Below are 23,230 nucleotides of genomic sequence, written 5' to 3' on the forward strand. Positions count from 1 at the left end.
TAGTGCGGCCGGCGGCGAGGGGCCACGTGCGGCGGCGCGCCCGGAGCTGCTGCGCCTCCGAGCTCCCCGTAGGCGGAGGGACCGCGGGGTGCCGGCGTACCTGGGAGCGGGGCCGAGGTGCTGCCTGCGGGGATGAGGCGCAGCCGGGGGCGGAGAGCGGTTCCGCACGCGGATCCACGCTGGTGCCTGTAACAGAGCCCAGAGTTTCTTGTTACATAGTAATTAAAGCGTCCTGGGAGCGCTGAGCGAGTAACCGCCTCCCGGGAAACGGCTGGTTTGGAGAGTTAGGGGCTGCGTGCTGAGAAGGCAAAGGCAATCCCTTCCTGCAGCACGCGGCGACGCTACAGAACGTGGTAGGGCGCACAGCAGCCGCAGAAGCGGCCCGGCTTACAGAGGCAGCCCCAGCACAGCCCGTCGTACCCACAGCAAAACCCCCTCATGCTGAGAAGCAGGATACATCACCATCACTGACCATCAGGCCAGCTGGGAGCCTTAAACTGCATCAGTTGTAACACCTCTGCAGCCAATTGGTCTTTCATTAAGATTTACTCAATTCAGTTTGTTCAGTTGTTAGTCAGAAGTAGTAGAGCTGCGCAGAAGGGAGTTGGGCAGCCCTTCCTAAAGCGGCTAAATCAGCTTCTTCAGCTGCTATTCATGTGCCTCTCTTCAAATGTCATCCCACGTGCAGCCAGGCTTTGTGAGCAGAGGACAACACGGGGAAAAAACCTTCCAGTGTACCACAGAGACACAGGGAAAGACTGAAAAGAAACAAAAATCCACCAGACCTCCTCAGTTATTCTTCAAAGTGCAACCCTGGGCTTTGGGAATGCAAAAGATTTACCATTCCTCACCCAGTCCTTGCACCTCACCTCCGAGAAGGAATGCTGTCACTGCCCAAACAGGTGAGCAGGGCAGGGGATCTCTTTAGGCAGAAATTAACACCAGAGCAAAGTCAAGGACTGCGGGAGCGAGTTGCACTGCTCAGTGACCAGAGATCCAGCAACAACGCTGCACAACTATGGGTTTATACAACCCCAGGATGCTGAAGTTGTTTACCTCAACCATAGGAGTGCTCCCAGCTTTCAGCTGTGCTCAGAATGAGCTCAGCCACCCCTGAATCAAATCGCAGGCTGATTCTCTTTGTACAAAGGCAGCCGGGTAACTGGCTGTGAATATTTACAACCATGACACATTAGGATAGCTGTGCTGACATCTGGCTGCATCGCAGAACCTCCCTGCCTTTATTTTCTACATTAAAGCATTGCTTTCACTCTGTATCATGGAGAAAAAGCAACTACCTACTTTGTCTGACCTAACAGGCACCTCAACCCTTACACACCTACCCCTCACAACCTTTACTTAATAATTCTAATGCTGCCAGGAACATTCTCATTTTTCACATTACCTTGTCTTGTAAAAGGTGAGCTGCGCAGTTCAGTGTGTAAGCAAGGGCTAAGGTCAGTCTGGCCTTAGTTCTTCCTCTGGACTGCTGGAGCTTAAATCACATCTATTGAGCCTCTCAATTACTTTTGTGCTGACTTCAGTGATGCCAAAATGTTCCTCCATATCCACTTAAGCTTAATCTGACTGCATTTGAGGACAAACTTTCAAAATTAGAAACAAGGCAACATTATAATTACAAAGAACAGTGTGAATACAATAAAAGCCAAAGCAATGAAGATGTTTTCCCTTTTGGAAAAAAAGAAAAGGTTTTAATGGGCTTAAAAACATTTCTGTACGAAAACTGCTCATTGACCAGCATTTGCCTTTCCATGGTTACTTCTGTCTATTGTTTCCTTCAGCAGCTCCCACAGCTCCCAGAACAAGGACTATCTCTTTGGCCAGTGGTGCTTGGAACCCCTGCAAAAGAGAGTTAAAGAAAGACTTTAAATCTTGCTCTAAATTCACCCAAGACTGACAATCTACAATAGCTTACAATGATTCTATTGAGAAAGAGTCACGATGCAGAACCTTTCTGCTTCCAGTGCAGCCCTTGCATGGCACTGCTCTTTTATGACCAAAGAATTCACAAGAATCGAGCCCAGGAAGCTGAACATTAAGTATATTCAGAACAAGAATATCCATATTTGGCAGCACTGTTATTTGTCTTCCCTCCAAACAAATGTTCTCCCCACCTCTGCCCATCTTCGTGGCCAAAGAAAGCGACTCCCACATCTATTAACACAAACTTTTACCTCAACGTTTCAAACTTTCCACCCAGAATTGTCTTTCATTTGCATTAATCCTGACTAAGCTTTTTCTTTTCTTTTCCCCCCCCCGTAAACTGATGTCAAGCTGCCAAATGAACATGAGTAGATGTTATGCAACTGCTTCCCATTAAACGTGCTTAAGCTCCCCCAGCAGCGGAGCACAATAGCTGCGCTCAGCCCGTGGCACAGGAGTGCAAACACTGCCCCACGATGAGAGCAGGCTGACAACAACACACCTATCAGCTTTCCCTGCCAGGTAGGACATGCTTCGGTTTCCAGCCGGTTGTTGAAGTTTGTTGGCTCCAGCAAATTTCTGTGTGGAAGAGAAAAAACAGCACAGTGAGGAGCGGACAAACGCAGTCTGTTCCACGTGGTGCACATCCTGACGGACCCTCCTACCTCAAGGAGCACTGCTTACACTCTGGGCTTTGTTTTACCACTGCTGTACATGCATGTGCACTGAATCCACTTGAATACATGCTGTTCTGCTGGTCTTGCCACCAATGTCCCATGCGCCCACCTAGACACAAGTCCTAAAGGTCTAAAACCTTGCTCTCCTACATTCACTGTTAAATTCTTTTGCTGGCTTTTTTTCTTTTGAGAAAAGTTTCCAGTGACACAGCAAATCGTGCTGGAAACTATTTACAAACCATCAGGCATAAACCTGTTCTGCTCCTGATATATGATTTTAAATGAGAGGCTTCCTGGAACCATTTGCCCTTCAGCTGAACACACAAGAAGGCAGCATGTACAGGAAAGAGGCTGAAAAGCAAGAAATGAGCTTTGGAAATTAATTGGTGCCTGGGCACCCAATGAATTAACAAATGAGCATCTATTACTTCATGCTTGAATGGCCACTGATGTCATGTCTCAAATGCTCCATACGTGAGCACTGCACTTAACAAGCCAGCTCTGCCAGAGCGATCTGTTCAGCACACAGACACAAACTCTCCTGTGCTGGTCACAGTTCCCTTCATTCTCCCAGTCAGTGATGAGAAGTTTAAGTTAATTAGCAATAAATTAAATCAGGAAAAAATTTCTTCCTTGAGTGGAGAATGCAGGCAACACCTGGATGTGCCGAGGCCGCAACTGGAGTGACTTTGAGATTCTGGAAGGTGCCTTGAATGTAGAACTGCAATTTGATGTAGCCGAAGCAGTGTGCCTGCTGTGCAGGTGGTGCAGCTTGAACCAAGTACAACCAGGTGAGAAACAATGGGAGAGCATGAAGGCCCCAGGAAAGCTCTTCCTGAGCAAGACGAGGCCGTGATGCAAGGCACGAGTTTGTGACTGGAAGCTGCGTGTCAGCACCAAGTGCTGCAGGGGAATATTTTGCAGATCCTGGAAGAGTCTGCTTTTCCAACAATAAAAAAAACCTCTCCCAGCAATTCCCAGCTGGGTACACACGATCACCAAGAGTTCTGTTACTTCTTTCACGACATGTCTGTACCTTGCCTGTGTGAACTTGTCTGGCGGGATCAAACTGTGCTGACTGCTTCGATTTGCTGCTTCCTATGGGAAAGAGGAGAGAAGTTGTCACTGAAGATTGCTAGAAAGAACAGTACTCTTCCTCGTGTTTCTCTGATGAAGAGGTTTCACTGCAGTCTCCCAAGCTAAAAAAACCAGAAGAGCCACTGCAGGGCATAAGAAGCTTCTGAATAGACACATTATGAGAAGCTACGTCTCCTTTAACTCCTACTTTCTTGGGCCCAATTAAACAAATGACTTTCACTGCTGAGAAGAGAAGCAAACCATGAATCCACAATCCCCTCACCTGTTTCCAAGTTTTGTTTCCAAGCCAGAAAAAGGATGCTACACTACCCCTTCCCTAGGTAAATTTCTTTTAATGTTTCCTCACTGCAGTGTGAGTGCATTTTAACCATTTGTACTGCCTTGGCACCCAGATTCACACAGCCTTCTCAGGCCTCAGCTGGCAAGGTTTTCCACAGCCTGCAGCACTCCAGCCGAGATGCAGATCTTACCCGCAAACACTTTGAAGTTGAACTTGCTGTAATCAAAGGGGGTAAACTGCTTCGGTGCTTCCAGCTCCTCTGGTTGCTGGGAGGCTTTTGGCCGTTTCTTCTCTGGTTTTGGCAGTTCTGGTGCTGTTTCACTCATGACCCTCTCCCTCTTCCTATTAGCTTGCTCCTGCTGTGAAAGCGACCCACAGAATGGGAACAAGTTCAGGAGAATGAAACATCTCTGTGCAGGCACGAGCAGCAGCATGCTGATGAGCTGTTGGTGGAGCTGGGCCTGTGACAGCAGGGGCTGTGTGTGGCAGTAACAGCAGGGGGGGAAAGCAGTGTGTTTTCCTTTGGGACTGAACCACGTCCCTTCCCTTCCTTCCACCCCTCAGTGCAGGGACTTTTCGGATGAAAAGCCAAGCTGTCATTTCATGGGACATTTGAGGCTGAGATCTGTTGTCACCCCACAAGCAAGCAAGGAACAGTGAGCTGCAGGAGTGCAACACATTCCTTTCTGAAGACAAGGAAGGATGTGAAGATTTGCAGAGCACAGCTGCCAGGGGCTTTTGCTGCACATAAGGGAGAAGCACGGACAGCCTGCTATCAAGGCTGTCTGTCATTCAGGTCACTTGAGATCAGCTGCTTTCAGCTTGGGCATCGGTAGAGTAATGGGGGCACAGGGTCTTATTCTGAATTGATGTTAAAAAGGTCAAAGAAGGCAAAGGCTGGAAGAGTTAAACTCAGGGACATACCATAGCTTGCTGACGAACAGACACAATGTTTTCTGTTGCCTCTTTGTACTCCTTCTGTGCTTGGTCACGAGCAGCTACAGACAAACAGACATTACTGTAGGAAGCAGGACTAAATTAGCCAGGAGGTTAGAAAGTCACTGGGAAAAGCACATTAGCCAACACACTGAGGAGAAAAAGGGCTGCACCTGACTGCTGAGCTGCTTTCTTTTTTGCTTCATCCCTGGATTCCTTCTGTACTTGTGTCTTACTCATCAACTTCCATCGATTGCTGATCTGCAAAGGAAAAAAAATTACCTGGAATCGTTTTCTTTGAAGTTTTATGGCAACAGGGAGTTTATAAACTTGTTATTACATGCTGGTCTTCATTAAGAGCACAAAAGATCAAATCTCGTAAAAGAGATTAAGATCTGCTGCACCAAGTAAAGTAGAACTATGGGCTTTAAAAGTTCTGAGCTACAAACAAGTCCAATGAGAACAAAGGCAGATGCAGACTTCAGCAGTAGTTTGTAGCTTTGACAGACCCAGACTACAAAGTGGAATGTCTCCGATCTCTGGCTCCTTGAAGGGTATGAACGCAATTCAAACAATCAGATACTGACTTAGGAACACATTATGTTTCTTAAAGTTTATATTCTTTTTCTAAGGAGAAAAAAAAAACCCAAACATATATTGCTAAGGCTCCCAAAGGAAAAGAATCCAAGTATTTGTTTCTTTTCTAGTAGTTGGCAGGAAATCTTAACTTCAGTCTTACTTCGTAAATTTTTGATGATGGGTCAAACTTTGCAGACTGTGAAACGTAGGCAGGATTCTGTTCTGAAGGCAAATACTGCAGAAAGGGAAAAGAGCATTTGTCTTTAAGCACAGCATGTGCTATTGGTGCTGTCAGCTGTCCCAGATCAAATTCATGTGTAAGAAACATTCCTACAGGAAGATCATCTTTTGGGAAAATCAGTTACCACAGCCAACAACAGCGTTAAAGAAGAAACAATTAAACCAAACCAGACACACAAAACAAAACCTCCAACCACACAGCAGAAAAGAGTTGTTTGCATGCTGCGTCCCAGTAACCTGCTGCTCCATATCTGTTACAAACTATTCTATTGTTCTTTTTCATTAGAAGAATAAAATCAACTCACTAATTTCAGCCACAGAGATGAAAATGTGATGCAAATTAAAGAAACCTCAAGCTTGATAAACAAACAAAAAGCAGTACAAGGGGTCTGCTTACTACAGACACAACTCAGGATGCTTTGAGAGCACATCCACACATCTGCTCTGCAAGGACAATCTCTCAACTCCAGCAGAGCTGTTACTGCATCAAGGTCTGTCATGCAGCCTGGGAAAGCAGAGCAGAGCACCCTTTGCACGGGGTGGTTTGTCAGCATCACTACAAATACATATTGGGTTTTACCCCACTTTGAATTTTACCATTCTGAATGGATTTTCAAAGGACTCCATTATACGCTGAGCTTTTTTCTGTGCAGCTGTTAAAACCTTCTCACTTCCTTCATCTTTATCACACTCCTAAAAAAAAATAAAGGGAAGAAACATGAACATGAATCATTCTTACTCCTGGCCACTGCCATCCCATGCACGTTATCTGTCATTATCTGAAACTCCAGCACTGGCAGCAACCCTCCAGAAAGAATTTATTTGCTGGCCTCCCAGCCTCATTGTCTTGTTATGCCATATGTCTGACAGGACACCAGCAGCATTTCCATGCACACCTTACTACTTCTTTCACTGCTACCACACATTTACACCACATTAAGTTTGTTTCCTAACACTTGAATGCTGGCACCACCACAGAGTGCTTACACTGAATATGCTGACAGTGGCAGTAGCAATAAGGCACGCTGACTCTGGCTGAACACCCTGAATATTCATTGTCCTCTCACTGTCCGAAAAGAGAGAATCACGTTCCAAGACTGGTGCAGATGAAGATTCTACATGAAAATTAAAAAGAAGATGCATTTTATTAGATGCATGTATATTCTACTGCCACATAGTGTCACATCTATCACAACTCATAAATCCAAATTACCTAAAGCAGAATTATTCTGAAAATCGTCCATGGGAATCCGGGAACTGTCATGTGGTCCAAAGAAGGCATTCTCCAGCCTCTGCAGAAAGGTTCAAATGGCAAACACCATCAGTACACTACTCTAGGAATCCACATGTCTTCACCTATTGCAGAGATGCATTAAGAAAGCTCAAAGAGAAGGGTGACATTCAGAGACTGAGTGTTTCTAACTCACCTGTCAGAGCACAACGCACCCGGCATCAAAAGCAACAACCCAGTGCTTAATGGAGATGCTGTACTTTTAAGCAGGAGAATGAGTCAGCCTCAGCAGCTCATCTGAGACTTCCCTTCCCAAGGACCCACCATTACAGACTGACACACGTGCAAATGCCTACCATCTACGGTGTCTGCTGATGAAACCTTCTGTGCTGATTTGTAAAATGCCAATTTGCAGCTGGTAATGCTTGGAGTCCAGCACAGAAATTTAACATCAACATAAAGAGGAAAGATCTATAAAATGGACTAGGATAAACAATTTACTGCAAGCTAGAACGTTACTATGTTGTTTTTTTTCCCATGCTTAAGGCTTAAGATGCAAGGAGACAACTATTATGCAAACATTACCTCAGGGTTGGAGAGGGATGTCCTTTTCTTGACTGTCAAAGCAATCTCCGACTAGAATGGGAGAGAAAGAAAGTCAGTTAACTGCACCTGCCCTATTTCTTCTAGACTGGCTTCTCATGTTTTCAATACATGTAATACAAGCTTCTGGGTTAATAAAACTATGTTCTTTCTTATTTTCCTGCAGTGTTTGCATATGGACACAGAAAAACCAATGGTCATGCTCACAAACAGCCTTGTTTCACCAAAGGGAGAAGGCTGTACCAATACCTACATGCTAAAAATGGACCACACCTACTGAATTCCTCAAATCTAGAGCTGTTTTTTTCTTCACCACAGCCAAGTAAGATTTAGGAATCCATTTACATGGCCTACAGATTCCACGAGGTGCAGCTGCTCCTCACAGCTCAGTGTAAAGCGTGATATAAAGATAAGCTGCTGCAGGGGCAACCACAGCCTGCTCAGCAATGCCAACACGCACCTCACCCTCACAGGTCTCCATGTGGCTGCAGTCCCTGCCCTATGGAAAGCAAGTGATGACTGCTGTGTGACACGAGCTGCTCCTACCTTGAGAAGAGGCATCTCTCGGGCCTGCTGAACGAGAAGATGCAACTCATTAATCTGCTGGCGAACCAGAGGTGGGACTGGATTGCAGCAAGCAATGATACCCTGGGGCTCTCTAAAGAGAGATGAGAAAAATTCAGTGTGCTGTATTTATGGCTTATGTTAAGCATTTGCATTCAAAGGATGTGCAAGTGGACACAACCACAGGCCTGTGACAGCATGAGACAAGTCAGATTAATTGTCAGAGTATATCCTCAGTGATGAAAATTTCTGCTCTGCAGGTAAGGAGAAACCACTAACACAGCTCTCGACTCACTCCTTTCACTGTGCTCTGTCTGTACTCTTTGTTCCTTTTTTTCCTTTATTGCTGATCATCTCCTGAAGCTGTGTCCAACAATGGACTTGAACTTAAAGGTGCATTTTTATCATTCTCAGGTACGGAACATCAGATGATGAGTGTGCCAAGTGTTGGAGAACAGGAACAAGTTGGATAAATTGAGTTTTGAAAGAGATCTGTCCTCACTCAACTCCCACTGGGAACAAAAAAGCCCAGATGTTACAGGGGAATTCTACTCTCCCTTGCTCTGTAATACTGTAGGAATCGCAGGGGCAGATGTGTGATACATAGCAATGCAAAGGAATGTATTAGTGCAATAAAACCATAGAGATGCATTTCTGAGAAGAAATTTGGAGCTTCTGGGGGGAAACTGCAGTTTATTTCTTCAACAAACTGAAGAGCTATATAGAAAAGCAGTCCTGACAGCTGGAAGGAACTAACTACAAATGAAATTATGCACTAGGAAACACTTTGCAAGATATCAAAGTCAAATGAGACTCCTCAAGGATGAACAAAACTTACTTGGGCAGCTCCTCTGCTATCTTCAATAACATGTGGTTTGGTAACACGTAGCTACAACACAAAGAGGCAGCGTGAACATAACAGAATGTGAAAAACTCATAAAAATATCCTCCAAGTGCACAAGTCTGCCCCAGATTACAGTGTGTGAAGACATAAGTCAATCAAGAAGAAATTAAGCAGGAGTGATTTAGGTACACATAAGAATTTACTTCAAACATCATGATACTTCTGTTCCACATGCAAAAAGCAGCCCCAAGCAGCACACTAATTTCTACAGATAACAGAGAGGCTCCCCCCCAGGGCTGGGAGCACAATCAACACTCGTTGAAGACAGCTTCTGTAACAAATGCCCTCCTACCCTATACTCTCATCTTCCTGACGCGCTGTCTTGTCTCTCCACGCAAACAGCAACCTAAATGCTGTCAGCTGCTGTGTGTTGAGGTGTTTCTTCTGCCTCCTGTAGAGCTCAAGGTAGGACTCATCTGAAAAGAGGGGCTTGATGTATTTCTGGAGAGGAAAAAAAGAAAGACTTGTGATCAGCCATCAGATTGGTGCTTACTCGATTGAACTGCTTCAATGGGGCACAACCTCAACAGATGCAAGGGGATTGAATAAACTCAGGTGTCAAGCCTCTTGGAGTCAGCACTTTCCACAGACACAATATAATTGTCTCAAGGCAACTCCACCAAGGCTTTGAACTGTCAGCAATGTCCAGTAGAACTGGAAATAGAACATTTCCCTGGGGAAAGGAACATTTGATATGGCCAAGGTGTGTCAGCATTCAAACAATAGCAAGAGGGAATCCGAATGCAGGCACTTTGCCTGGCAAAGCAAAAGGCTGCACACAGCACAGTATGGATTCACACAGTCGATTTCACACACGCAAGTAAGGAAAACAAAACAAAATGTCTATGCAACAGATGAAGAAATGGGTAAAGGACTTTGTATCCTGGTAAGCCTGTACTCTGATCCAGGTAATGCAATGAGATGAAGCTTTACCTTCAGGCAGATGTCCCTGCTGCGCTGCCAAACAACCCTCAGCTGAGCAGGCTGCTCGTTGCCTCTCTCCCATAGTGCCTCCCTCATCTTATCGTAAATGTAGAGCAAGTAGTGAGTGTCATCACGGGCATACTGCATCATTTCCTCTGGCAAAGGGCTGAAAAAAGAGCCAAAATGTCACTAATACATTTCAGCTGCCCCCCACCAGTCGTTTTCCCTTTGCAGCACACACTGGGGCAAACTGCATCTCAAACACACTAACAGTAAATCCTCCTGTTTCCTTCCTGAGGGATTTGTTGGACAACAGCAGTAACAAACTGCGCACTCATCTTATTCAGATGACACCTTGTTCAGATGGACAACATGACTGCTATTGAGCCAGACAGCAGAAGTGCCTGCTATGGCATTTGTCAAGACCCTTTTCATTCTTCAGAGCCTACAAACTAAACCTGGGCTCTCTGTAGTGTGCAGAGTTGATCCCTACAGCCAGGCTGAGTGCTCTCACAGCACACTGCTCTATCTACCATGGGTAACCAAACATTTCTGTGGGGACTTAGAAGCCAAACACTGACATTCTGCACAACACTGCAGTGGTTCAGCACCGCCCCCAGGAAATGAGCTTCCCTCATGTTTCTTACACATGAGCTTTTCATTAAACAATATTCCCAGACCTTCCCCAAATAACTCAATCTCTGAAGAAACACAGAAAGATGTAACACTTACAGAAACTTAAACCACTTAAAGGTAAACGCTGTGCCAGTTTGCTTTGAGAGCAATGTACAACTATGGGGCTTGCAAGCAGAAACAAGCTCCTAGCCTAACAACAGAAACAAGGCTAAGTGCCACCTTGTAGCTCGGCCCATCTAAGGGGTGAATTCTTACCGTATCCTCCAGTCAGCCAGTTGGTACTGCTTGTCAGCATCCACACTGCAATACAGCTTCAGCAAGTGGTCCAAAGAGTGCTTGCCAAGATTGAGAAGACGAGCAGCTTGGTGAGTATCAAACATGTTCACCAAGTACAGGCCAAAGTCTTTTTGCAGCCACTCCACATCTGAATCAGCACCGTGCAGGACCTTGTAAAGCAACAGAAATTGAGGATAACATGAAGAACATTTCTACTGTCAGTGCTGTGGGGGTTCATATTCACGTGTCTGGGATCAGACTTCTTGTTTGCTCTGACTTTCACCATTAAGTGTGCAGGACTACCAAAAAGAACAAGAACCACCAAAATCAAACAATCAAACAAAAAACACCAAGGAATTCTGGTGATCGTGGCAGCTGACCTTCACAATTGCTGGGTCTGTGAAGGTCTCATTGAGGATGCTCATGTCACTGCGCAGCTCCAGCGTATCAATAATGAAGTCTTCTGTTCGAGTGGAAATCTGCATCAGACACGTCAAGCCCAGGAAGCTCCTGTAGGAATGGTGCTGAAAAACAACAAGAAATATTAATTAGGATCGATTGCAGATAATAGTACAAAACAAATGCACTCCAAATGAAGGAAGAAAAATGAACAGAGAACTTCTCAAAGCCAAGATAATCAGAGCAAGCTTCACCCTTGCACTCAGTAACACAGCACCCAGCATGGGCAAAATCAAAACAAATTCAGTATGAAACATGCAGCCATCACTACCACTGAAAAACTCAGAACACTGCCACTGTTTGTTTCAGGCCTCTAGACAATATGACATGTCATGGCCATGAACTAAACACATGTAAGAAGGCACTAAAAGTGGGATAAAGAGAAAGCTACAGAATAGCCTGGAAGAACAGAGCAGTTTCCTAGGTGCTAAGAGCATTCATACAGCTTTTAAATAGAAAACACAAACTGATTACCTCTAAGTCCAGAGCAAACTCTTTACAGTTCATAAGCTTCTCGTTCAGTTCAACCAGCTCATCCAGCGTAGTGATAAAATGGCAAGGTGTTTCCTTCATGGGTCTGTACATCTGGCAGAGTAAATTATTAACAGTAAGTTCTCTGTCCATCCCTGCTCCACACCTCCCCCTCTCAATTCTGAAATTTGTCAAGGCTGTAAACCTATTGCATCTGCTCACAAATTAATATGGGCACCAACCTGGGGTTCTGGCTTCTTAAGAACTCCATCTGGTGGAGAAAAGTGCTCCAGTTCATACTGGTAAGGATGAGCAAACCTATGGAAGGTAGGAAAACAGGCACGGACTACATTTCAGTCACAAAGCCAGCAGCCAGAGACTTCTGAGAGCTCACAAGTTTTCCTATTGAGTAATAATTTTGTCTCTTGCTAAGGATTAGGTTTAAGATAACTCCGACGACTGAAGCAGATCACACACAGCGCAGTGTGCAGACACAAACACATGCAGAGCTGCTACACACAGATGCCATCACACAAGTGCACGCTCAGCAGTGCACTCCAAGCACCTCGCTGCTGGTTTAATTTCTTACATGTCTTGCTCAGTTTGCTGCGTCCTCTGCTGGTGTATGAAGTCTGCCAAAGCAGCTGGGACATCCAAGTCTTCAGGGCGTTCCTTTCGTTCCCGTCCGCTTTTTGTGAGGGCTGAACAACCAATATGGAACAACTGGACCAGGTCCCACACATAATATGCTCTCAGTCTACTAACCTCTCCCCTCCACCCACCACAGCATCCTTTCGCAGTCACAGAGTATCAAGAACTTGTTAATTTAGACCTACAGCTTTTGCTGCCTGCTAGATTTGTGTCTGCAGCTCCAGAGAAAACCCAGCGACTGGGTGTGAACAGGATGCTGTAAGAAACACGCAAGGTGGCTCTGCTTGAAAGCTTGGAAAGAGACTGAAAAACCTTCAGCAAACACTTTCATTCATTCCCACGTTCTAAATTACACCCACATCAGTGCAGAGTTGAGGTGCATCAGCAGCAGAAATGTGACACCTTGCTGAGACGAGATGTTTCACTGGCAGCTTTGATAAAGCCAGGCCTAATCCTGTCCCTCCCTTTCTGACTAATTAGAAGAAGGCATCTGTAAAGTCAACCAGACTTACAGACCAATCAACAAAACTCCTTCTGTCAGGGGGACTCTCATTATGGAAATTCAATGGTGGCACAGGGAAGCAGCAGAGCATCTGTTGGGAACAGGTTAATTACTGTATACCAACAAGAAGATGCTGTATGCTGACCAAATCTTACACTGCACGTACACAAACAATGGAGTCACAGAGTAATCTCAACCAAATAGTCAACATCTTCTGCTCCTACTTGTTTCTACAGTCAATACTTCCTCTTCTGAATTGTCAGGACAGGTATTCTCAACAGATTACCCATCAACAACAAAAAAACTTACCTTCAGGCAATGGTTTCAAAGCATTTGGCTTGATAAAAAGTTTAGGTACAAAGGGAGTGTTGGAATTGTCAATCTTTTCTTTAAACTTAAGCTGTGGGCGAGTGATGTTCTTGGCGTGAAGCAGTCGGAAGGTTTCAGACTTAGTTCTTTTGTGGTATTCTCCTGCCTGTTAAAAGGAAGACAAACCAACGTGACTTAACAGACATCCAGAGCTTCTCCTATGCACTGACCCAACACTGTGAGAAAACAGAGTGAGAACACATGAAAAGGACCAAGGGTACATTTAACTGCTAAGGTCCACTGGAAAACTGGAGCACTGTACTGGGAAAAAGAAGCTGCAACAGCAACCTGAGTGCAGCAGCCTCACCTTGCGGTTCCAGCTGGAGACGATCGTCTGTGGCATCTGCAGCCCAGCAGGAAGGACGGGCTGCTGGTTTTTGTTCACTCCTGCTGCTTCATCCAGTAAAATACCCTAAATTCCAGGGGGAAAAAAAAGGTGAAAACCAAACACCTGCTGTACACAACACAATTGTAAAAGCACTAATATTAAACCTATTTTAATTAAAAAAAAAACTTGTGGTACCCGAATACTTTATACAAATAATGCTGAGGAATGATTTGCTCACCACTCTTTCAAGAATGACGTCATTGGAGTCAACCAGCATATCAAACTTATCTTCCAGCTCTGTGACTTTGCTGTGATCTCTCATGTGGCTGCGGCAGCCGTGGTACTGCATCACCCTGCTCATGCTTGCAAGAGAACAGCACAGTTACTATTGATTTCAACAGGCACACTGAGCACCAAATCGTGCACTTCTTCTCGACCTTCTACATCTTAGAAGTTTGAAAGCAGATCAAATGTAATACCTATAATTACATGCAAGCAGTAAACATAAGACACACCTATACAGTACTGTTATTTAGTACTAATAGTACTAATTTCTTTATCAAACAACTTTCTAGATCACAGAATTGTTTGGAAGGGACCTTTAAAGGCCATCTGGTCCAACTTCCTTGCAATGAACAAGGACATCTACAGCTCTACCAGTGTTCCGAGATACATCCAGCCTGACCTCAAGTGTCTCCACAGATGATGGGGCACAGCACCACTCGGGGCAGCCTGTGACTCACTATCCTTACCATTACAGCCAGTCTAAACCTCCCCTCTTTTAGCCCAAAACCCTTTCCTCTTGTTCTATCACAACTGATGCTGCTATAGATTCTGTTCCCTTCTTTCTTATATGCTCCTTTAGATACCAAAAGGCCGTTCCCAGGTCTCCCCCAGAGCCTTATGCATTTCACATCAGTCCCTGCTTGCTCTGCACTTCTTTACCACCTACACTATTAAAGGCATTGTGTAAACCCATCGTTTAAAACGTGAACCGTTTGAAACTTAGCTAAAATTAGGCACGTGACTCAAAACATCCTTTAATCTCCAACCAGCCTGGAGATTCCAAGAAAGGTGCCTTCCTCTGTTTGGGATCAGAAGATGCCGGAGCCGCGATGGCTTCTTACCAGTGCAGGAGCCGCTGGCCCTGCGCCTCGCAGTACGCCCGGAACCCAGGGAAGCTGCGGTAGAAGTCGTACTCATCGCCGGGCTGCGGGAGCCCGCTGGATGCCTTCGTGGTGGCCACCATGGTGCCGAGGGCGTGCTGTGCGAGAGCATCGTGTTACTGCACTGCCCGCCGCCCTGCTGAAATGCTTCTTCCCTGCCCGTCTGCACAGCGCGGTTACACCCAGCAGTCACTAAGCCTTGTTCTGTTTGGATGCTTTTTAACACGATTAAGTTCGCGGTCGCTTCATTTATACCATCTAACAGGACCCTCCAAACAGAAAAAAGAGTAACAACAACACGCCTAGTTCTCGTTCTACGATTTACGCCCCGAAAGACATCATTAAATCGGCAGAAACGCGGATATCGGCTTTATTTTAACGACAACGAACTGCAGGGCTTCCCGCCCGCCCCCTCAGACAGCCCTCCCGGGGCAGGACTGCAGCTCCCAGCATGCCCCGCAGCGCACGGCTCTGGGAGCGCCACGGCCCGAACCGCGCGCGGGTCGGCGGGAGCCGTAGTGCACAGCGCCCCTCCCGCCTCGCCCCCGCCCCGCCCCGCCCCGCCCCGCACCTTGACGAAGGCATCGACGTCGTCGAAGCCGGGCAGCACCGGCGCCGCGGCGGGGTTCCCTTCTCTTTCCTGCTCCGCGGGCAGTCCCCCTGACCCCCCTCTGCCCCCTCGGGCCTCTGGACTCCCCGCCACCGCGCAGCCTTTTCCCTCGCCGACGGCGGCCGCCATCTTGTCCCCTCAGCCACGCGACGCCCAGAAGCTCTCGCGAGAGCTTCCCGCCCGTCAGGGCCGAGAGCGGAAAAGGGGCAGCGCGTTCGGGTGGCTAGACAGTGCCAAGCCTTCCATCTTGCGCCCCCTCGCGGCGTGGCGGGCCGTGCTGCCTGCGGACCCCCAGCCACCCCATGCGGCCCTGCCTGCGATCTGCTACAGCTCGGCCTGCCTGCCTCTTCCTAAGAGCTACTTAGGAATAAACAAGAACGCAGCCCACGTTTCTACATTTTGGTGTAATTTATTGGCACAAAAATATTCAAATACAACATGGCATCTAAACATGGCTACTCTGTTGTATTTTGTGCATTTTTTTTAACGTTTTATTCATAATTCACAACTTCCTCCCCTCCCCTGTTTAATAACCATTATTTTCTGTTTCAAGTTATGACCAGCTCTCCCCCTTTTGCCTCCTATGCCAGTTATCAGTTTCCCCTAATTCCCCAACATTGCTTTTTAATCAGGACACTGGGAGCTCCCAGCAGTGCCTCATTTGCAGCCCGCAGTCAGTTTGCACTGATCAATCTGCACTGAGGCACCTGGTTAGGTTGAGCTTAAGATCTTTAAACTCCTAAGATCTGCTTCGACCTTCTGATCAGGGCAACAATCCACCTGCAAGTGACTTAGTTACATTGCAAAATAAGTCAAAACCCGTATATATTCACCAGTTCCCTAAAGACCGAGTGGAACCATTGACACCTGTGGTACAATCAGTCTTCACTGTCCTGGAAACCCAATCAACTGTTGTGTTTCAGACAGCTTGTGTTTCTCCAATAGCAGCTATAAATTGGCTTAAACCAACTTTTAATATACAATAACTCTTTTCATTTACATTTCAAAATATTTGACAAAGGCTGTATATCAGTCCAACGTTCAGTTTGTGTTTGTAGAAGAGCACGTTTGGAGTGCAAAAGCCTCCAGAATAAAAGGCTGGAATCTTCTGTTACCAGAAAGGACACCTAAAGAAAACAAAAATGTTGTGGTAATGCTAATTGGTATGCAGTTTCACAAAGGCAACGCTGAGAAGGACTGAGATTGCCAAGGCACCATTTTAAAGACAGTATAGGAGAAGGTGGCAGGTGATCCCCATGCTTCTTTCCAGCTAACTAATGCTTAAAAACTAAAAAGAACTGTTTCCTTCAGCATATTCCACTGATCTCTCTCTCAAATGGGAGACATGCAACTAAATATTTTATGTTTACTTCAGAATATGTAATTCTTCACTGTAACTGAAATCAGTGACCAAACATGCCTTACTTCAAACACTTAGAGTGTTCAGGCTGATTGCAGCTCAACCATTCCCACCACTCCTTATGACAACTCACTTTCTTACAGTGGACTGTCTAAGGGATCTCTGCCATAAGCCTGCAAAATCTATGAGATCAGATCAACGTGTAGTAAGGCTTCCTTACATAACTAAATACACAAGAAGTAATGCTTTTGTTGGCTTTTTCTCTGCTCAAATTATTAATTCCAGATCATTCAGAGAAGAACTTTGCATTGTTAGCTGAATGACAAACTCACCATCCAATGTAGCACTGACACAGATTCTCATGAGAAGTAGCCTGCTTAATGAGCAATTCTACTTGTGTGGGTACATCAAGAGTTTCGTCATGAGAGAAGTCTCGACCTTTGAAATTAAGGGATGAAGAAACACGAATGAAGTCACATGCCATAAACATAACTTCTAGATGGCAAGTTCAGGACTGATGGGACTCGTACTGCCCTCCCCTTACTGGATATAAGTTACAGGATTAACACACCATACTAATATTAAAAATAGTGCTGATCCATCTTCTCAGATTTTACATAAATAAGTGCTTACCAGTGAGTTTATCTCGAACTCTGTTGATAATTTGAATTGCTTTCTTATTTAGAGCTTCCGGCTTCACGAGGCCATCTCCTACTACAAGAGAAGTGAAAAACCCATAGAATTAGGACATCATCCAAACAATTATTGCATTCATCCTGCTGTCACATCTGTCCTCCCCAAGTGTCATTCTGATTGCTAACAAACCCAAATTCCATTCTATTTTCTGTCACCTCTTTCTGTAATTGAGAACACAGGTAATTATGCACTTCCCTGCCAGCATAAATGTGGAATGTGTGTCTCATGTGAAATTCCCATATCTGAGAGCAATTTTTGCACCAGCATAAGATCAGCCAAGGAACTTACTGAAGGAATGGATGGATTCAGGCACTGTGGTCCCAGTTTTCTTATGGGCTGTCTCCCCGAGTTCCATGCCATCTAACATTTCTTTTGATAAAAACAAGAAAACAAAAATGAAAGTGTTGGACTGAAAGGCAGGTAAAGTAACATTCCTTTGGAAACATTAATAACACCATTAATCAGCTCTTTTGAAAAGCATACTTGACTGTGACAAAGCATACTACACATCTCTATCACTGCTGGAAATGTAGCACAGGAGCAAACATCTTCCCCTTGCTAAAATACTGAAAGGTTTGATCCAACTTTCAGGAACGTTTCATATTGAACTGTAAACAAGCAATGCTCTGAAGTTATATGCAATTGGCCTAAAACTACAGCAAAGACAAATTTATACAGAATTTATAGAAATTTACATAGAAATGTATAGAACTCTGAGTATGAAACACTCACTGGTCTGTAGTCCAAAGGCAAACAATTGCTGAGATTCAATGCAATGAACCTTCAACACTGACTGTTACTTGCCATGTTCTGCACACTGAAATGTGGTGGCTCAGTAAATAACTATCACATGGCAATTGTGATTTGGTTTATAACAGTTTATGTGCCCCAAGGTAGTGTTAATACAACTGTAAATGAGCATCTGCTGTTTGAGCCACGTACCAAACTCAACACTTAGTCCTTAAGCTAATGACAATAAGCTTTTTGTCTGCTGCTGAGAAGAAAAAAAGGCTGAAAATACTTCCATGGCCTTGTATACTGTTAAAAAAAAGAAAATGCCCCAAATGTTTGTGATATACATTGTTTTTACTCACCTACTGACTGGCTGGCTGAGTAGGAGTCTGTTCTTGTTCGTGAGCGTTTGTTGCCCTTTGTGTTTGCTGCAAGAAAATAAAAGAACTGAAAAAGATGAACTCAAGTTTCAAAGGTTTGCAGCAAATTTGCCTGTCCACATACAGTATGTGCTTGGCTGACTTTCTCCTTCTCCAAATGTCACCTGAAATGGCTTTTAATCTCTTGATGACAGCTAACACAAGGACAACTCAAACCATTCTGCATGTAGCTTAGTCCTGTGCCTCTGTTTAAGGGCAAAAATGGTTTTCATCACTGTGGTGATTAAAAGTTTACACTACAATCCCCAGAACCATTACAATAAATAGCACTTGCAAATCAACAATGTAATCAGTCTGCCTTCAGACACTGGGTTTTATGCTTCTGCATTTCTTGTTCAAATATAACCTTAATGAGATTGATGACTCTCCTGGTGTCACTGTTCTATCAGAAAAACTTACTGTCCATCAGCCTCCAGTTCAGTAATGGATCATACACAAAGGCTTCCAGCACAGCCATGACGCTGTCCTTATGCTCACGCAGGACTTCCATCACTGTGTGGCAGGTGATTCTGTAATTGCCATCAAGGCCCGTCACCTTCAGAAGAGAAAGAAGCCATCAAAAATGCTGCTTTGTTCATTATGCAACTCCAATCCTGATTTTCAGGGAGCAGGAAAAGGCTCGTGCTTTGAATTAAAATTCACTTCTGTCAGTCTCTGTTCATTAGAACAAGACAGATGATCCCTACAACCTAAGCTCTTCTCTGACATCAAATCGACCACCGTAAAGCACCATGCTATTGGTTGTGTTTGGTTGATGTAAAACCTATTTTGAAGTGAGGAAATTATGGAAGGCCTAAGAAATGGAAGAAATTTCCTTTCTTTTTTCCATTCCACTGTGATGCACTGTAAAGACCACAAGACCTGAAAATGAAGCTGAAGCAGTAACTTACATCGCTCCCTCTTGCAGGAGTGGAGAGGTGCAAACACAACCTATACAGGAAAACCATAGCCATAATACAGGAAAAAAAGATTTAGAGATAGGTGCCATTTTCCCTAGGAACAATTCCCTTCATATCAAAGAGGGAATACTTACCTCCATAGCATTTGTCAGCATCCTTGTCAACCGAAATGGAATCTTCTCAGGGAACTTCTCTCTTGTCATTGCAACCTAAACAAATAATGGAGAATTAGTAAATGAATGGCTAACTTATTAAGAGTTAATAAGTACTGTTTTTCTTGTTACACCCTTAAGGGTTATACTCCAAAGAAAGTCCCAGCTTTGTATTCCTGAGCTTCCACAAATCTGAGGGAGAAGCTGGGTAATTAACTCGGTAACAGGGACAATTCAAACATGTGCCCATGTTGCTAATGCTAATAACAAAAATTTCCAATTAGTAGCTTAAACTGCTCCAGGCAATTTTACAGAACAGTGATGCTAATAGCTAATACATCTTTGCTTGTTTCAGAGTGTTAGCTAATCACCAAGACATGCCTCTCAGATAAAACTCATTTTATTTTCACCCATAGGTAAAAGTGAAACCCAAAGAAGAGCCAAACAGGTTCCTCAGGACTACTCTTCAAGGTCTATTTTTCTTGACTTACAAATAGATTTTGGATCTATCAGAGAATGCAAAACATTACTGAAGTTTATGCTCAAATACCTTCGACTTACCTCAAAACAGTCCCCAAAGTCGATATGCAGGATTTTTCCACTCAGTCTGTCTAACATCAGATTGGAAGGGTGCCTTTGATGAGGGAGTAGGAGTAAAGCAGATTGACAGGTCATTAAGAACAAATAGAGTAAATCACAGCTCTAGTCTGAAATGATATTTATCTTCATGAATAAGAACAGCCAGTGACAGCTTGCTTGTCTGAGGTCTTCAATCTCGGGATGAACAGAACAGCTTCCTTGACAGTGCATCTATCACATTATTTTTGTAATTACTTCTCAGGAATGAGATACCACCTCCTCATGGCAGACAAACAACCTATGGCATCACTGCCATCACTACGGTTCTTGGATATGAACATCTATTTTCCAGCTAGGATAATTCTTCTATTTGTATTATCTTTTTTCTTTTTTTTTCCAGTATATAAATACAATGATTTATGCAAGTGAAGAACATCAATTGGATTACTACCAGAAGAGGGGAGAATCTGACTCGACTAACAGAAACCAAGATGCTGTGATTCGTGCTGACTTGTTCCAGTTTTGCTCTAATCCAATTTTCAAAGGTTTTAAATTTCGTTACAAAAGCCTTTAAGCTCAAGAATAGAAGCTTCTTGTATGAAAACATTTGAGGATTTAGCTTTTTTGGCATTAGAGTCCTTAACTCTAAATGATACTGCCTTCAAAAATATTTTGAAAGTTACAATGCCCCTTTTTGACAAAGAATCATGTACTACATACATTATTTCTTTGTTTTACTATTTTTTTTTCCCACTTGCCTAATTCATTTAAGCCTATGCTTCCCCACAGAACATGTCTGCAATGCAGATCAGAAAAAGCATCATCTACTCCATTTTACAGAAAGAATGGGAAATCTCTCTCCATCCTATGACTGAAAGGCCAAAACCAGAGCTTGTGTCTCTTCATACATTCTTGGGTGCATTCCTCTCAGAACAGAAGAAACTTATTTGCACTCAAGATGCACAAACTCCATCAATTGCTTCAGTGTTGAAAATAATGGCAGCACAACGAAATCCGTAAAGATGGTATCATCATAGCTCAGCAATATCCATACTGAAAGATGCTATCACAAGAACAGTTTCAATGAACAGACTGAGAGGTCTTTGCAGCCTGCTTTCATTTAAAAAACAAACAAAAACCTTTGCAATATTACTCACCTGTCCCCAAGACCCAAAATGTACCCAACCATTGACATCACAGCTAGTGATCGAGTGTAGTTTGTTCTTCTGTCAAACCATACCTACAAGCAGGGACAGAATAGAAGAAGTCAGGCAGGCATGTTGCATGTTTCAGTTTATAATTTATACAATAACTGCTACATTTTGGAATGTGAAAACCACTCAAAACCCAATAGCTTCCAAACAGGGAAAGATCTTCACGAAGCAGCAAAGGTTTGTTTGTTTGTGGAAAAAACACCTCCTGTAGAGATTCATGTGGAGTTTGTGATCTGCAAGTGCACCCACTCCTCCCACATTCTGCACAGAAGACAGTACATGTGCTGAACTAACCTCTGAGCTTGGGCTTTTCAACCACAGCAGTTTGGCAAGGTCATCACCAGCTGTGTTATTGACAGCATGTTCAAATACTTCTACCTTCTGCATTAAAGTCAGGTGGTCGTAATCTGGAGCCATCTATAATTGAGAAGTGACATTAAGCAACTAAGAACAAACATTCAGTAACCCCTAGCTGTACTATGAGAAACACAGCAATCACTGATTTCAAAATAAACGTGATACAAAATTATTTGCAGACTGACCCGTATGTTCCCAACCAGTATGAGAACTACAGCAAAGGACTCAGGTGAAATGGGATAGGAAACAATTTAGCACCCAAAAAAACAGCCCATAGCCGTATTTAATTAAAATACTGCTGAGGTAAATATGTTTTGAGAAACATTTCCTGGGTTGGCACACAAGTTCCTTTTTGGCAGGCAATTCCAGCTTCTCTAGTAACGTTCTGTTTCTCCATTCTGTCTAACTTTGGCCATGTTCCCTAGTCACAATGTTTGTAAATGCCAGCAGCATGGCACCTTCTATAAGGCCCATCATATTCATGCAAAACACATTTTAGTCACCAGCTGGTGACAACTTATGGTCACTGCTAAAATAGGAAAGGAGAAACAAATAAATTTATGTCCAATTTTGCCTTTTAGTAACATTTTAGAACACTTATGTGATATTCTTGCATTTATTATTGGTACCAACAACAAATTAGAAAACAGGTAAAGTAAGAAAAATGTGCGCATCACTGTTCTTTACTAAGACACTGGAGTCCTAAAAGAATGTACCAAAAAAATGTGCTACTTCTGCCCTTTACCCTCAGCATGATGCGATGCTCGATGTTCAGCAGGATCTTTTTCTTCTCTCTGTAGTCTCGGATGAGGGCATGCAGTGTGTCACAGTGGGGGACCCAACCTATCAAGCCTGAATTTGTGGACAGTGGAATAACAGCGTATCTCTGGATGCTACAGGAAAAAACAAACGGACAATGAGAGCTCAAATTGTTGTATGTCATAACTTACTACACTTGAACTTCCCCCCCCAAACAGATCTGGAACATCCATTTGGATGGCTGATGTGGTTTGCACAGGAATGCTGCTTTTAGCAGGCACATATTGTGCGACCCATGAATATCTATAATTTGCACGTGCCATTTAATGTGCTGATGTTTGAACAGCAGTGTACAGAACTGCAGTCAGTGACTATTGACCAGAGTGTTTACTCACAATAGTAAAAAAAACTCCTTGATAAAAAGCCTGCTCTCAGCTTGAGCACTGCCCTAGGAGCCTATCCTGAAATACCCCGAATACTATTAACAATTCTCAAGAAAGAATTTGTACACTGAGGGTGTTTTTGTTTTATGTAAAACATCTCCAAGTTTCAGTCTATGAATGGGTGTTCTCTTGCACGTACAAATCAGCTGAG

At 44.0% G+C, this 23,230-nt stretch overlaps 2 protein-coding genes across 4 annotated transcripts in view; both read right to left on the reverse strand.

Moving 5' to 3' along the window:
* Positions 1-48: 48 nt before the first annotated feature.
* Positions 49-15,591, reverse strand: EXOSC10 (exosome component 10). Of its 2 annotated transcripts, XM_048967678.1 has the most exons (25): positions 15,410-15,591; positions 14,800-14,936; positions 13,911-14,034; positions 13,652-13,756; positions 13,285-13,450; positions 12,412-12,523; positions 12,065-12,140; positions 11,826-11,936; positions 11,273-11,416; positions 10,872-11,062; positions 9,990-10,146; positions 9,349-9,497; positions 8,991-9,041; positions 8,135-8,246; positions 7,571-7,621; positions 6,968-7,046; positions 6,742-6,869; positions 6,352-6,447; positions 5,675-5,749; positions 5,109-5,196; positions 4,924-4,997; positions 4,190-4,358; positions 3,658-3,719; positions 2,447-2,523; positions 49-1,860 (listed from the first exon to the last, which is right to left on the reverse strand). In XM_048967678.1, exons 1-25 carry the CDS (start codon positions 15,575-15,577, stop codon positions 1,830-1,832), a joined length of 2,733 nt encoding a protein of 910 aa, XP_048823635.1. In that variant the 5' UTR covers positions 15,578-15,591; the 3' UTR covers positions 49-1,829. The 2 variants fall into 2 exon arrangements, with proteins under 2 accessions (XP_048823635.1, XP_048823637.1); XM_048967680.1 differs by lacking the exons at positions 49-1,860; positions 2,447-2,523; positions 3,658-3,719; positions 4,190-4,358 and having other exon boundaries at positions 4,924-5,017.
* Positions 15,592-15,843: 252 nt separating this feature from the next.
* The window catches only part of MTOR (mechanistic target of rapamycin kinase), a 61,302-nt gene continuing 53,915 nt past the window's right edge, over positions 15,844-23,230 (reverse strand). For both annotated transcript variants that reach the window (XM_048967640.1, XM_048967641.1), the window contains exons 48-58: positions 22,623-22,770; positions 21,815-21,937; positions 21,464-21,546; positions 20,289-20,361; positions 19,710-19,784; positions 19,076-19,211; positions 18,599-18,664; positions 17,793-17,873; positions 17,442-17,522; positions 17,141-17,246; positions 15,844-16,575 (exon numbers count right to left, since the gene is read on the reverse strand). In XM_048967640.1, the coding sequence (XP_048823597.1) occupies positions 16,560-16,575; positions 17,141-17,246; positions 17,442-17,522; positions 17,793-17,873; positions 18,599-18,664; positions 19,076-19,211; positions 19,710-19,784; positions 20,289-20,361; positions 21,464-21,546; positions 21,815-21,937; positions 22,623-22,770 (988 nt within the window). In that variant the 3' untranslated portion in view covers positions 15,844-16,559. The remainder of the gene's footprint in view (positions 16,576-17,140; positions 17,247-17,441; positions 17,523-17,792; positions 17,874-18,598; positions 18,665-19,075; positions 19,212-19,709; positions 19,785-20,288; positions 20,362-21,463; positions 21,547-21,814; positions 21,938-22,622; positions 22,771-23,230) is intronic.

Source organism: Lagopus muta, chromosome 21 (genome assembly GCF_023343835.1).
Source record: "Lagopus muta isolate bLagMut1 chromosome 21, bLagMut1 primary, whole genome shotgun sequence".
In the NCBI taxonomy this organism is placed as follows: Eukaryota; Metazoa; Chordata; class Aves; order Galliformes; family Phasianidae; genus Lagopus; species Lagopus muta.